The sequence below is a fragment of the Eumetopias jubatus genome, unplaced genomic scaffold (assembly GCF_037043125.1).
Source record: "Eumetopias jubatus isolate StellerSeaLion01/CBP00866 unplaced genomic scaffold, mEumJub1_p1.0 scaffold_16, whole genome shotgun sequence".
NCBI lineage: Eukaryota > Metazoa > Chordata > Mammalia > Carnivora > Otariidae > Eumetopias > Eumetopias jubatus.
The window spans coordinates 45,056,182-45,071,673 of NW_028274822.1; the positions used below are offsets into that span (position 1 = coordinate 45,056,182).

Sequence of the window (15,492 nt, forward strand, 5' to 3'; positions counted from 1 at the left end):
GTTTATAAAATTTTATAATTAATGTTAATACTTTGCAGCTACCTAGCTCTTTATTTCAAAGAACTATACATGTGTTAACAACTTACTATTTCTAAATTCTTACCTGTGCTAGAAAAAAAACTTTCATTCTGTAAATGGGAAATGAGATGAAGAATACATGACTTTTTCAAGGTTTGGCCTGGATAAGTTTCTTGACTTTTTTTTATCATAAGCATCAGCATCATTCTTACTTCCATTTCCTAATTCGGTTTGCAAAGCACGTCTGCTAATATGGCCTTATTGGAGCCTCATTCACTTGTTTATGTATCCCACAGTGTTTTTTAAAATGTGTCTTGGATCTACGCTAGGTGCTGGGGAATACAGCAATTAATTACTAAGGTTAACTAACCACTGAGATGACCAAGAGAGTATTCCCTGCTCTCACTCTGATTCCAGAATAATGACGGCATTAGATGATAAACGGGCGATTCCTGCGTGCTGGGAATAATTCTGTGATGGAATTTGGGGAACCAAAGTATTGTAGAGGCACACCATGGTGGAGGTGGTCCAAAACCAGAATGGGGTGAGGAGGGCATCCGGACTTACCATAACTTCGCAAAAACACAGGACAGAAATAACGCTCCATTTCATTTCAGAGATGAACAAGCAGCCCAGGGAGGTCAGATGACCCAGAGCCAATAACCGGGAAGTGATAGAGCCCAAGCCACCAACCCTTACTCCTTCCCCTCTTCCTGCACAATCGTATCGTCACCAAAATCACTGCTGTCACTTCGTCATCATCTTCATCACCGTCATTATCATCGCCATCGTTACAGTAAGAAATTTAACGGGACATGTATATCCGACAACTTCAGTTTATACCCAAAAATAGAGAAACAGTAAACTAGCACCAAAACACCAGTGAATGAAACAAAGACGTTACCTAGTCATGACTGTAGAGTATCACAGAGGTTTATGGTTGCTGTGGGTTCATCAAGTGACTAGAACCAGGCAAGTTTGCAACGGGCATGTTTCGAGGAATAGATAAATGTCGAGGAGGGTTTAAAAAAGAATCAGAAGGGGGCACCTGGGTGGCTCAATCAGGTAAGCGTCTACCTTCAGCTCAGGTCATGATCTCAGAGTCCTGGGATCGGGGCCCTCGTGGGGCTCCCTGCTCGGCGGGGAGTCTGCTTCTCCCTCTGCCCTTCCCCACCTCTCGTGCTCACATTCTCTGTCTCTCTCTCTCTCAAATAAATAAGTAAAATCTTTTAAATAAATAAATAAGAATCAGAGGATTGTGTGGCAAAGACTGAAGGAAAAGGGAATGGAGATGCAAGGAGCACCTTAGCTGATGGCAGATGGCAGCTGGTAAAATGTGGCCACAGTGTGGCCCCTGCAGCAGGCATACAGACTGAGGTGGAGCTAGGGAGAACATTCCGGTCAGGTGAAACCATGATGAGACTTGCCACCTCGAGGAGGCCCTGTGATTTTCTTCAGGTGTACATTTCTTCTGATTGTATGAATGTAAAAAAAGGAATTACAGAGGTCAAAGGGAAGGACCTAAGATGATTTAGGAAAGTAGCAAGAGCAAGTTTTGTCTGCATTATCAAAAACCTCATCCAAGGGAAGGTCTAGGAGAGTCAATCACATTTTTTGCGGTCACAAGATTATGACCATTTCTGCTCCTTGCTTAGAAAATGTTCTGGGGCGCCTGGGTGGCTCAGTTGGTTAAGCGACTGCCTTCGGCTCAGGTCATGATCCTGGAGTCCCGGGATCGAGTCCCGCATCAGGCTCTCCGCTCAGTGGGGAGTCTGCTTCTCCCTCTGACCCTCTTCCCTCTCGTGCTCTCTATCTCTCATTCTCTCTCTCTCTCTCTCAAATAAATAAATAAAATCTTAAAAAAAAAAAAAAAAGAAAATGTTCTGTTTCTAGCATTACTCCAAAGTATTTTTTAAGTGCCTAGTGTTTTGGTCTACTCCCCCTGTCATAGCTCCCTGTGACATCTTGCTCTTTCCTTGAAACTGGGAATATCTTAGTTAGTCTATTAAAAACATGAGGATTCTGAGCTTTCCTGTATGATAACAGCTGGTGATAATTAGCCAAACGTTGGTTTACCTCTTCAGATGTTCAAATTTACTTGCCATTTGCAACGACGTGGATGGAACTGGAGGGTGTTATGCTGAGTGAAATAAGTCAATCAGAGAAAGACATGTATCATATGACCTCACTGATATGAGGAATTCTTAATCTCAGGAAACAAACTGAGTGTTGCTGAGTGGTGGGGGGTGGGAGGGATGGGGTGGCTGGGTGATAGACACTGGGGAGGGTATGTGCTATGGTGAGCACTGTGAATTGTGCAAGACTGTTGAATCACAGACCTGTACTTCCGAAACAAATAAGGCAACATATGTTAAGAAAAAAGAAAAAAAAGAAGATAGCAGGAGGGGAAGAATGAAGGGGAGTAAGTCGGAGGGGGAGACAAACCATGAGAGACGATGGACTCTGAAAAACAAACTGAGGGTTCTAGAGGGGAGGGGGGTGGGGGGATGGGTTAGCCTGGTGATGGGTATTGAGGAGGGCACGTTCTGCGTGGAGCACTGGGTGTTATGCACAAACAATGAATCATGGAACACTACATCAAGAACTAATGATGTAATGTATGGTGATTAACATAACAATAAAAAAATTTTAAAAAAATAATTTAAATGTTGGAATAATTACTACTACAGACTTCAACAAGCAAACATTTAAAAACATTTTGGTGTGGCCCATGAGACCCCAAAGTCCTTTTCTTTCCCAGAGAACTGATTTTCGACTGTGGATGTCTAAGTGGCCTTTAAAATGCCCAACCAAACTCTGAACTGTCATATTAGCTGGGCTAAGAGATAAGGAGTAAGAAAAGTATCCAATCATCCAACCACATTTCTGCTTTTTTTGTGCAAGCTTCAGAGGAAACACAGTCACTCAATAAAGTCCTTCTGTTTCTCTTTCCCTCCCTCCCTCCCTCTCTTTCTCCCCATTCGTCCAGAGAGGGGAACCCTAAACCCTTTGGAGCCCCGCCAGCAACATCAAAAAAAATCTCTTGACTATTTTCCCAGGGAATTCCTGCCTTAAATGTCAGCAGAGCACAACTCCTCAGCCAAGGCAGAGTCTGCCTGGATCTGAATCAAGGAAAATGTGCCTGTGGTACCAAACGGGAGACCCTAGATCCATGGGGTACGGGGGCAGGGCCAGAGATTATCTATGGAAGTTTCCACGTCCACTGGAAAGACCCCAGTTCCCTCCGCTTCACCCCACTGAGAGATGGGAGATGAGGCAAGCATTTTGGTTCCTTGCTGCTTTTTTGATTATTTTTATTTCACTCTTCTGGTAGTGAACTTTATTTCTGGAAGCCACTCTGCATTGTAACAGTAAGGCAACATCTCTTTGAAAAGGGAACAAAGCTCTATCAAAGCCCCTTGTTGTGGGGGTTGTGGTTTCGGCTGCTGATGTTTTTCTATTTATTTGTTTGTTTTAAATGAACATACTGATAGAGAAGTGCTCTGGGGGGAATTCATGACGCTGAGATTCATGAAAAGCAAAATAAGATTTATGACTTGCGATTGGATCTGCCCCTGCCAGCCTGGAGACACTGCCCGTCTGGTACTGAGGCATCGCAGGAGTTTTTTAGTGCTTTTGTGTTCGTCTTCAATCTCTGAGTACATGAAGAAATATTAAAAGTTCTGACGGCAAGGGTGGGAGAAGGAGTCCACAAACCCCAGAGATACACATCATCACCAAAAGAAAACAGTAGGGTGTGCTACATTAAAAATCTGGAAGCAGAGTGTGTCCATCAGCTGGGTTTTGCTGAGTACTCTTGAAATTTTCATCTACTCTTCTCTCATTTTTCTCCCAGAACACTGATCTTAAATTAATGTGCCATGTTACTATCCTCCCCCAAAGATCATAGCGCTATACAGTAAGAAAGTCAGGAAGATGGCATCAGGAAATTGTTATTCCATTTTTAAAGGAATTAGGCCCTTTTCAAGTTACCAATGGGGGGAAAAAAACATTAGATTCCAGGGCGCCTGGGTGGCTCAGTCAGGCGTCTGTCTTCGGCTCAGGTCATGATCCCAGGGTCCTGGGATCGAGTCCCACATGGGGCTCCTTGCTCAACAGGGTGTCTGCTTTTCCCTCTCCCCCTGCCACTCCCCCTGCTTGTGCTCTCTCATGCTCTCTCTTTCTCTCAAATAAATAAAACCTTTAAAAAAAAATTAGATTCCAAATCTCACTTGGCCCTGGGCCCAGGCCAGTTCAAAACTGATCAACGTAGAAGCTGTTCCTTGTATTCACCAAGGCTTCCACCTCGTATTGCCCACAACATCCTCACAAGCACATCAAAGCTACTTTCTTCCATCATTATCCTGCATGCATTGCCCCAGACAATCCTATTGGAAGTTCTGTCCCTAGTCCAAAGAAAAGTCAGGCAAGCAGCTAATTATTGGGCAGGGCTGAAAGGGTTGCAGGAGAACCAATAACACCACCGCAAATATTTAAAAAGATAGTAAATAACAACTAATAAGAAAAACTACCTCCAGTAGGTGAACGGTTAATCCCGGGTCAATTTTCAGCCACTCTGCTGAGAGTACTAATAAGTGCTCGAGCTGGTGCCAATTAGGGTGGCCCTTCCCTTGATGGGAATAGCCATCCCTTAGGAACTGACTGTCAACACACGCTACCAGGGCAGTGATCAGCCAGCCAGAAGAAAGGGAAAGAGTCTGAGAAACCGTGGTAACCGAGTTGTGCTGGCACTTTGTAAATTGGTGACGGGAACTTGCCAAGGCCAGGGAGTGAATGTTAATGAGCTTAGGGCAACCTGCAAAGAGTGGACCTGAAAAATGTCCTCTCGACGACTGGTGTCCCAAGGGAGCACCACTCATGGTGGGTTCCTGTGGAGAAGACCACAGGCTTCATTCACCAGAAAGAACCTAAAAGCTGCAGCATCTGTCCTTGGGTTCACAGACCTCACAGTCACTTCTGACTCAGTGGTCTTAGGGTCAGGGCGATTAGCACATCTGTCTAGAAAATCAAAGTTTTCAAATTTTTTAAAAACATTTGTGACCCGTTTTTTTTTTTTTAAATCGCAGTGTAAAGTCTGAATGATAAACGGCTTTAAGAGTCAACTTGAAATGATTTAAGTGTTCTTTGTGGATTCACATCAATGCCCCCTTCCCCCTCTCAACAGAATTTATTCCTACCTTCAGGGAGCACATTTTTAAAAGGCTGACCCCCTAACCACCATGGACAACCATCTCTGTGCAACCACATTCTTAAGGATGTAAATTCAGTCTTTGTTATCTGAGAATGCTTGAGACAACAATAAAATGCCCCTCTGAAATTCACACTCAAAATTTTAATTCCTCTTTCTAATAGCTTTTCACCCATTCCCAAATCTCAAGTCCCCAAAGGAGACAAGAAAACAAAACAAAAAACATTGTAATTGTGATGCATTCATTCCGCACCAGGCCCCACAAACGACGTTGTCAATCTTGTCTCTAGGTTTACAGATATTAAATTTACCTACAATTTCCAAAAATTTTGTCCCCACCCAACCTCCATATTTTTAAATTTGCTACTTCTTACCCAACAATTGTTATTAATCTAACAGTCAGTGGAGCACCCTGAAATAGTCTTATTTCCTATTTTTCCTATTATCCAAATCAGTGCCCCCCTAGCTACAAATGGACTTACCTATTGTGCTTAAAATGCTACTTCTCAGATCAAAAACTTCAAAAGAACCCACTGGATATTTAACCCCTGAAAAGCAAGTGCACTACAGCCCAGATCCCAACCCATCTCAACTGCTGGATGATACAAACTTGTTTTCTCATAGGTGCCCAATTTCAACCACAACACATAACCAAACAAGACAAATTCTCAGCAATTCTTTGTGGTGAGAAGAATCGAAATAAAACTGGGGGAAATCCTCAATTTCAAAGATTCCCAGCTAAAGAAATAGAATGTAAGCAAACATTTTGTGTTCCTGAAATGCCCTGTGTCTACAGTGATCAGGTAGAGAAAAGTTATTTCAAGTTCAAATATAACTTGCCGATTGCCACATGGTGCAGTCTTTCCACCCCTACACTCCAAAAACCCAATCAGACAAGTGGCCGTAATCTGACTCCCAGTGCACTGGGAGCTGCGGGGCAGGCAATGAGAGCCTCACTCTGGCCAGGGAAGGCATGAGTGGCAGACCCGCAGCAAGGCAGTGGGGGTAAGTCCTTCTTTGCCTTAAGGGAACAAAGCGTGGGCCAAAAGATGAAACTCTGACTCTTTTATTATAGATCTATGTGCCTTCTCAGACAGAATCTAGAAGGAAACTGTAAGGCAGGCAGATGATTCTTTTCGATCTGGGTACTGGGCATAATCATAAGAGAGACATAGGGAAGGGAGAAGAAAAAAAAAAAGGATGCTTTGTTGCAAAATCCTCCAAATATTCAAGACCTGTGCATGCACAGGGAAATTACCCTATGGAGGTAAATCTATCTGCAGTATTTTTCTTCAGAAAAATTACTCACCGGGAAGTTCAGCCGTCCAGAAGTGGATCAGGCTGTGTGTTCAGCTAGAAAATAATGTGTCCGGTTCAGTACAACCCGGGCACATCAACAAACCCCTTTTGTTCTGGGGCGAGAGAAGCAAAACAAGTAGTGTTGATCCATTTTCCGTGAGTGTGAACACATAAGGGAATATTGCTGATAATAACAGGAGCTATGACAGACTCTGCCCGCCGAGGTGAGCACTTGGAAGGTCAGGGCTATGTATGTGCTGCCTGGGAACTTTGGGGTTTGCAGCTAACTGAAGCTGTTCGCTCTGCCCTGGAAGGACATCAGATTCTGTGGGTTTTCCAAAAAAGTTAAAGCACTGTTAGGGAGCATATTTATCTACTCGAGGGCGGGGGTTGATGTTGTTGTTGTTGTTTTAATTCCTCTAGCTGATGAAAATTTGAAGCTGAAAGAGCAACTGGGTTTCTTAAATTAGGTCTCTGGAGGGGCAGGAGTGAACAGGCAGGGAGACAGAACTTGGGGGGCCGGGCAAAGTGAGGGAGCCAGGGTATAGCCAGGAGGTGGCCTTTTGCCAGGGCCCACCTCTCTTGGTGGCACGTGGTGCTGAAAAGGGACCTGGGGTGTCCTGCCCCCCGCCCCCCAGCCTCCTTGGTTTCCTGCTTTGCCCTCTTCCTATCTTCCCGTTGAGGATATTTTTAATGTCCCTCTCAGGGCGTACTCCCTGCCCCATTCCAAGGGCTGTTTTGGCTCTTTATTTTCTCTTCCTCTAGGGAATATGATGCCATTGTCCTCCCAGCTGGGCTTTCTTGTAATTACTTGGAGGAGTTCACAGGCAGGGGACACCAAGGACCGGGGGCTGGCTGTCCCCCTTCTGGAGCCACCCCACCTTGGGCCAAAAATTGGTTTCTCCTTCCAGCTCTGAAGCAAAGCCCCATATCAAACCAGAGGCTGAGTTGAGATCCTAAAGGTCAAGGGGGAGTTCCCCTAGCCCTTTTTAGCACAGCATTTCCCCACTGCTCATCCAGAACCCAGGCTCCTGGGAAGGAGGGGGGGGGGCTCCTTCCTTATACATCAAGGGGAAAGCTGTGATAACTCTACCCTGTTCAAATACCTGGCTTTCTCTCCTAACCCTTTTCATAGTCCTCTGGTGATCAGAGTCTCTCCACACTCCTTCGCTCTCCCCACTATCACAGGCAAAAGATAAGGGCAAATAACTTGAATAATGGGGTAACTAGAGTAATTGCCCCCACATTGGGAATTCTAGCCATTTCTTGCCCAAGCCAGCAGTTGGCATTAATATCCTCAAACCCCATCACTTCTCAGCTCCAGAGATCCTCAGACAATAAGAGGAAAACAGACTGGAGGAAGAAAATGCTCCCTCCCAACGGCTGTCTTGCTGCACCCCACCCTCCTCCCAGCTCCCCAGCACACCCACAAGGTCCCCCAGAATTGGCGCCCCCGCCGTCTTTCTGGGCCACTCTGAAGGAGGAGAAAGCCGCCAAGAAGACGCTGGAGAACAGCCACTCTCCGTGGAGCCTTCTGCTCCGAGGGCCACTGCCCCCTGCCCCGCGCCCCCGCCGCTGGTCCCCGCACTCGGCTGCCCCTGGAGGGCGCAGACCGTGTGCCCGGGGCGCCCACACCCGCCTCCAGGGTCCCTTTGGGGACGCGTGTCTGAGGGGTCACGTCGGGGGTCGAGAGAGGGTCAGGCACAAGAAGGGACTGTCGCCCAGCCCTGCAAAGCACGGCGGAGGCCAGGATGCAGCCTCCCCCGCGCGGCTGCTGGGACGCCTGGAACAGGGGCGGGGCGGGGGCGGGGCGGGGGTGGGGCAGGGGCGGGGCCGGGGCTGGTTGGTGGCTGTTTGTCCACCTGGCACCCGCCCGCGGGTGGCCGCTCCCCTGGGGCCCGAGGTTGACACGGCCCAGCGCCGCGCGCCCAGGTCCGCAGGGCAGACGGAGGGAGTGTCCCTGTCGCCGCTCCGGCCCTGCCAGTTCCCACCGCCCCGGCCAGTCACCCTGAGTTCCCCTACCCCGAAGGACTTCACCTTCTCCAAAGACCGGCTTCAGCATTCCTGGCCTCCTCGCGGGCCTCTTCCCTAATCCGCAGTCTCTGCTGGGGGAGAGGAGCATCACGCTCCACAAATCCATTTTCAGAGGGCCACTTTGAGCAACAAAGTGCAAAACTGCAAAAGACCTCCCCCCCTTTTTTTTATTGCTTTACTACGTTCAAAATATAAATGGCATGTTGAAAGTACATTGAAACTTAAAAACTTGCTCTGAGGGAATTAACTCTTGCTCTGAGGTAAATATATTCCCTTCTTAATTGTTTAAGAAACTCGATTTAGACATTTTCCTTTCTGGGGACACATCGGTGCAACTGGATGGGCTTTGACGGTTAAATAAAAGGAGGCTAGCATCACAATTTGACTGTTAAGGAGACAATTAATTAATTAAGTAGGTTTTCTGGAAGCATTCTTTCTTGATACGCAAATAACTTTTGAGGGGGCCCTTCCCCACAGTCCGGCAAGATTACACGCCTGGAGTCCACCCAAATTCAATTCCTGAACCCTGCTTTGGTAAACTGATTAGGATATGTTTTCTTTTCAGTAAGTGTGGACAATTGTGTAGAAGAGAGAGCATCATGGTGGCCTTCAGAGGGGTCTGGACTCAAGCTTTCTGGAAGGCAGTCACAGCAGAATTTCTGGCTATGCTCATCTTTGTGCTCCTCAGCCTGGGATCTACCATCAACTGGGGGGGAACGGAAAAGCCCCTACCTGTCGACATGGTTCTCATCTCCCTCTGCTTTGGACTCAGCATTGCAACGATGGTGCAGTGCTTCGGCCACATCAGCGGCGGCCACATCAACCCTGCTGTGACAGTGGCCATGGTGTGCACTAGGAAGATTAGCATCGCCAAGTCTGTCTTCTATGTCACGGCCCAGTGCCTGGGCGCCATCATCGGAGCCGGGATTCTCTACCTCGTCACACCTCCCAGTGTGGTGGGGGGCTTGGGGGTCACCACGGTAACATCTTTAGCTCTTATTTTCAAACTAGGACTCCGGGCTTCTTGCAGACCCCTGCTACAGGACACCCCGATGGCCTGAGAGACTTTCCTAAAATTGCTAATTTCTTCCCAGAGAATTTCTGATGACTCTTGATACCCGTGAAAACTGATCCCAGCAACACTGATTGTATGCATATATAATCATTGTTTGTTATCAAGTGACTTGAATATTATTAAGTCTGGGTGGCACAAAAATTGTGTTGGTTTTTTTCCCTGGGTCTCACTCCCATCCCAGTGACTATACTAGACTATATCTTTAGCTTAAGGCATTTTTATTACAACTATTTGTTGGTTCGCTAGCAGAAGAAACAATTTTGTTTCTTGTCACTTTCATGAGATTTAAAATGATCTATATCAAGGGTCACACTTAAAAAAATAAATTGACGTTTGATCCTAGCTTTGTCCTTAACTGGTTAGGAACATTCAGTTGTTAGCTCAGCACCAAGATTGATTAAAAAAACACACACACAGTTTAAATTTTAATCGAAATATATATTAATTAATTTAAACCTAATTAATGGATTTAATCATTGCCTTATAAAATTACAAGACTCTCAAGAAACTCCTGTATAAGTTAGGTTCAGCAGTGGCACATTTTGCTTCCTTTGTAGAAAAGGACATTCAGCACAAATTCCCACTTGGTCATTGTAGGAGTAATTAATTATCTGTGATGGCCCAAAATGAGTGGAAATTCATTCCATTTTTTTGGATGCAGAGGGAGCGTCTCACTTGTGGGGTGGAACAGAGGGCTCAAATTAACCATTGATTTTTCCAATGACGAAGTATGCCTTTCACAATGATAGGTTATCACAGAAAATGTACTCATGCTTCAATTCAAATGGAGCATTTCTCTCTTTCTAGGTTCATGGAAATCTTACTGCTGGTCACGGTCTCCTGGTGGAGTTGATAATCACATTTCAGTTGGTGTTTACTATCTTTGCCAGCTGTGATTCCAAACGGACTGATGTCACTGGTTCAGTAGCTTTAGCAATTGGATTTTCTGTTGCAATTGGACATTTATTTGCGGTAAGTTTCCAAGTCCATTTAAATAATTAATTCATTTCATTTAGCCTCACCCTAGAGCTGGCTTAAAGATCTTGTGTTTATAGCTGTAGTTCTTTAGTATCCAGCCACATTTGTCCATTTTAGGTGATTATTTTGCTAACTTTATGATGAGAATGTTGATATGGCTGCTAACATCTTGACAGTTTCTCTAACCGACTTGGCAAATGGTAGCAAATTGCAGTGAACGCTTCCTGCTCCTAGTCCCGTTTCAGCAATGTCTGAAGTGGTTTTCTTTTTCCCTATAGATCAATTACACCGGTGCCAGCATGAATCCCGCCCGATCCTTTGGACCTGCAGTTATCATGGGAAATTGGGAAAACCACTGGGTAACCCTCCTGTTGATAATTCTTGTCCTCCTACACTTGAGGACAATTACCCATGGAGCTCTTTTTTTTTTTTCTTTGCTCGCTAGTTTTCTTACTCCCTCCCAAACTTGACTCCCCACTTTCCTACACCCTTCATAAAGACCAGGGAGAGACTAGCCCAGATCTACTGTAAAACATCACATCTTATATCTGCTCGGGGCCTTTGGTGATAGTCTTTCTTTTTTAACAAGCGCTGCCCTGGGCACTGTATCTGATAGACTTACCTATGTGGAACAAGTGAAAAATCAGGGTGATTTGGTGAATATGGGGTTTCACTCATTGAAAGTAAAGCCTTCCCGGCAAAAACAAAATATACACTTGCAAAAAAAATTAAAAGAAGAAAGAAATGCTTAAAAGCACTGCCCACAGCAAAAATATTTATCTTTTTTGTTTACAAAAACATGAACCCACTTAATAGTATGTGAGTCAGAAGCATTTGAACTGCAGATGGAGAAGAATCAATGTTGGGGATGTTTATGCTGTTATCACCATAACCATACTGGAAACATCGATGACTTTCCGAAGAGGTACACTCTCCAGTCTCATGGCCAACCTACTTGCTCATGTGGTGGCAGTGCTTCCAGAGAGTAGCGATATCCATTTTTAAATATCGTGATCCATTTTATTTCAATTGTTTCTTACAAGAAAGGAATTTAAATTCCTTGAATGAATAACATGGCAGTGTTAAGGCCACTCTTAGACTAACTTAAAATAACCAATAAAAATATGAGTCTTATGCAAGCCAGCCTCAAGTAGGGCAACCTTTGATTGTCACTTATGTGCCATGAATGCTATTTTACAACTTTTATTTTTAATTCATGAATATAACCATATGTCACTTGTGTTTTAATCTCATTCACACAGTGGTTATTGACCCAGTTACATCCACCCAACCGTGGTATACATTACAAATGACAGGAAATCGCACCACTACTATAGGCATTCACTGATAAAAAACTGTATTGAGTTTTTAAAAGTAATTTAAATCCTTAAAGAATGAGAGTCAGTGTTCAAAAGCAAAATTTTGGACTCAGCCACGCAAAGAATGTCAACATATACCACCCATGAGATTGGTCATTTTGCCACCGATAGTTCCATTTATGTCTCAAAAAATTTGCCACATTAATAGGAATGGAAATTTTTAATGGGCAGTATATAGTTACTTATGGTAAAGGTACAACTGTTAAGTTCAACTTTATTAAATTTGAACTATTTTTGTAATTACAATTTAGACAAATAACAATTTTTAACTTTAGTTATGAAGACTTTAAAATGTGGATGAAAATATATGGCTTTTATTAATCACCTACTGGTTGTGGTAGGCTAGCTAAAATTTGACTAGTAGCAAAATATTTAGCTTGTTGACTGAATTAAAGTTTTCCCCTTATTCCTATTTTATAACAAACTTAATCCCACTGAATACGAAGTGCTTATTCTGTAGCAATGGTTGTGTGGATTTTAGAACTAATTTACAGCATGTTTGCAGACTGATTGATAGAATAACATCAAAATATTAATGGTGAGTTTTCTAGGGAGTGCAATGACACTGTTTTAGTTTTCCTCTTCACACTTTCTATATATCTATATTTTTAGCAAGAAAAATTATTGACCTTTATAAATTTGGAAAGTCATTTTAAAGTATGTTATGACTTCTGTTTTGGAATAGCAACCTGAAACTGAGATTTGCTCTTTGGGGGGAGCGTGTAGCCAGATGTCTTCCTTGTAGGAGTTTTGGGGATGCATTGTAATTATTTAGCAGTCCCTTGTCTCCCTTGTGGGAGTCGTAGCATGGCGAATAGAACATATCTAATGAGCTTTTACTAAAGGAACAGAGAGCAAAGACATTTAGAGGAGGGCTCTCATTTCTCCTTTGAACGGGCAGGGAGAAGGTCAACTCTTACATGGTTTCTTTCTGTTCAAGATAAGGAGCTTGGTCTTTGCAGCCACTCCACCAGGAGTTTCCATGTGAAGTGTATGTGCTCAGCAACAGCTCACATTTTGAATTTTCTTTAGATTTTGCAGTGAGGATGCCACATGAAATTAATTTCCAGAGAATGTCAAGCAAGAAGCATTCCTCTTATTTTTTTCAAATAAAAGGGGAGGTACATGGAAAGCGGTGCAGTAGTTCAAAAAAGAGGCTTGAAATCACACAGACCCGAAATCCCAGTTCAAGCACTTGCTAAGCATGAAATCCTAAGCAAGCTTCTTGCCCTCTCAGGGTGTCAGCCTTCTTACCCATAAAATCTGGACAATAATCATATCTACCTCAAAGGTTGCTGTTGGAATTACATGACTTAATACAAGAAAAGTGCTAAGTACAGCTGGCTCAGGAAACAAGGTTTCCATTGCTCCACTGAATCTGTTGAATGAATGTCCACTATTCTGCTGCATATATGTGCTCCAAGCAAACGTTGAGGTTTACCAAAACTCAACATTTAGTTTACTCTAGACACAATAACAGTATGATAAAAAGCTTCCATTTGTTGAATGAAAAATCCTATGGAGTTGCTAATCCTCAACTAACCATCACCCATAAACCCAGTACTGGGTTTTTTTCACCAAGTGACCATGGTAGGAACCGTGAGGATGAAAGAAGAGTAATGAACAAATCATGAGGTTTTCAATGAATCAAATCACCAGATTTTAGGGAAGAAAAGCGTGTAGCATACAGAAAATGACTCACCGCCAGCCTATTCACATACAACTTTAAATTGTCTAGGAAATGTGGAATGGAGCCTGTTGCTATGAAATTGGAACTAATAAATACAAGTATTATTTCAATTTAATTTTTACAACCTATGAGGTCTGTATTATCATAATCCCCACTTTGCAGATGAGGAAATGAAGTTTTAAGGAAGTTAAGTAACTGAATCAAGAATTCACCAAATTGCTAAGTGGTGGAGCTGGGATTCCACTGATTCTCTGCTGAGTAACTATAGCTCAAATGATAAAATCTGTATATTGATTGCGATTAGGTAGGAAACCAAAATAAAATGGCAATATTAAGAAAATAAGGTAGGTACTCTCCAGAAATTCTTTTTTTTCCTGAAGAATTCTTAGTGTATCCTTTGTAGGCAACACCATCAAAGAGGGGTTATCTCAACTTTAAGGATTATCAGAAAAATGGAAAGGAAATAACTAATGAAAGCAAGAAAAGAGAAAACAGCCTTTCCTTATTTTCTGTTCGTATGTTATTTAGCAATTTGTGGATCTCTGATGTGCAGATGATGTATTTTCTTATATTCTTTCCAAAATTGCTTTCTTCTGCACAGCACACTTGCTCTCTTAATGTTAACCAGCTAGGCTCTAGATTCATGAGTTGTTCAAAAGAATAGTTTTCCTCCACTTTCACTCCATAACTCTTCCATCTTTTCCCCCAGATATATTGGGTTGGACCGATAATAGGAGCTGTCCTCGCTGGTGGCCTTTACGAGTATGTCTTCTGTCCAGATGTTGAACTCAAACGTCGTTTGAAAGAAGCCTTCAGCAAAGCTGCCCAGCAAACAAAGGGGAGCTACATGGAAGTGGAGGACAACAGGAGTCAGGTAGAGACTGACGACTTGATCTTAAAACCTGGAGTGGTGCATGTGATTGACATTGACCGGAGCGAGGAGAAGAAAGGGAAAGACCCGTCGGGTGAGGTGTTGTCTTCTGTATGACTAGAAGATGGCACTGAAAGCAGACGTGAACCCTCAGAACTGTCCTCAGATTTCCTTCCACCCATTAAGGAAACAGATTTGTTATAAATTAGCCATGCACAGGGTTGTTTTTTCATGTCTTATTATTTAGGCTACACAAGAAATATTTCTTTGTTCTACCAAGGAGGAATGGAAGAAACCTATTGTGAATTCCAAATCTAAAAAAGAAGTCTTCTTAAAGTGTCCCCAAAGCAAATATGAATCTAATTTATCCTGCTGCCATTCATTAATAATCAATTTAAAATGTGTATCAAGATTTGGTTAAGTCTTGCCTGGCAGAACTTAGAGACATACCTATCAGTTTATTCCTCCTCAACCATGACCCTGGGATTGTCAATCCTCGTTTGAGTATTTATTCCAATGAGTCAAATTTTTCAATGACAAGGGACAGTATGTCACAAAGTCATGCACATTCAACAGAGGAAATATAAGAAACTCTCTTATGGGAAGTCCCTTATTATAAACTACCTTGGCAAAAGAATATTAACAAGGGTCATTGCTAATGAAATGTTTCCATTTTATATGTCAAATACCCAACTTTCAACCTGAACTCCAATTCATAATATTCCTTCCTTTTCCTCAGTGTCCAAGGTAATGTCGACCTAAAGCCCAGAAATTTGAAGAATGTTCAGAAACCCTGTATATTTATTGGTTCCATCTAATAAAATATCCAAAGCATAAGAAACACCTATTAAAACAAACAGGACAAACAGACTCATAAGATTTTACTGGAGTGGAGGAAAAATTACCATTATAAAAAACCATAAGGAAAGAGGAACCTAT

General features: G+C 43.2%; 1 protein-coding gene across 3 annotated transcripts; it reads left to right on the plus strand.

Annotated features, from left to right (window-relative positions):
• Positions 1–1,330: 1,330 nt before the first annotated feature.
• Positions 1,331–14,670, plus strand: AQP4 (aquaporin 4). Of its 3 annotated transcripts, XM_028098389.1 has the most exons (6): positions 1,331–1,347; positions 6,212–6,232; positions 9,126–9,540; positions 10,443–10,607; positions 10,892–10,972; positions 14,392–14,670. In XM_028098389.1, the coding sequence occupies exons 3-6, from the start codon at positions 9,160–9,162 to the stop codon at positions 14,668–14,670; spliced, it is 906 nt and encodes a 301-aa protein (XP_027954190.1). In that variant the 5' UTR covers positions 1,331–1,347; positions 6,212–6,232; positions 9,126–9,159. The 3 variants fall into 3 exon arrangements, with proteins under 3 accessions (XP_027954190.1, XP_027954192.1, XP_027954191.1); XM_028098391.2 differs by lacking the exon at positions 1,331–1,347 and having other exon boundaries at positions 6,201–6,232; XM_028098390.1 differs by lacking the exons at positions 1,331–1,347; positions 10,892–10,972 and having other exon boundaries at positions 6,201–6,232.
• Positions 14,671–15,492: the final 822 nt, after the last annotated feature.

What these genes read in the sequence shown, in the direction of transcription:
- AQP4 (XM_028098391.2), top strand. Translation starts at nt 6,201, where the DNA reads ATGAGTGGCAGACCCGCAGCAAGGCAGTGGGG. An exon ending in CCCGCAGCAAGGCAGTGGGG is followed by an intron (nt 6,233 to 9,125) that starts GTAAGTCCTTCT and finishes TTTTCTTTTCAG; the next exon opens with TAAGTGTGGACAATTGTGTA. An exon ending in CAATTGGACATTTATTTGCG is followed by an intron (nt 10,608 to 10,891) that starts GTAAGTTTCCAA and finishes TTTTCCCTATAG; the next exon opens with ATCAATTACACCGGTGCCAG.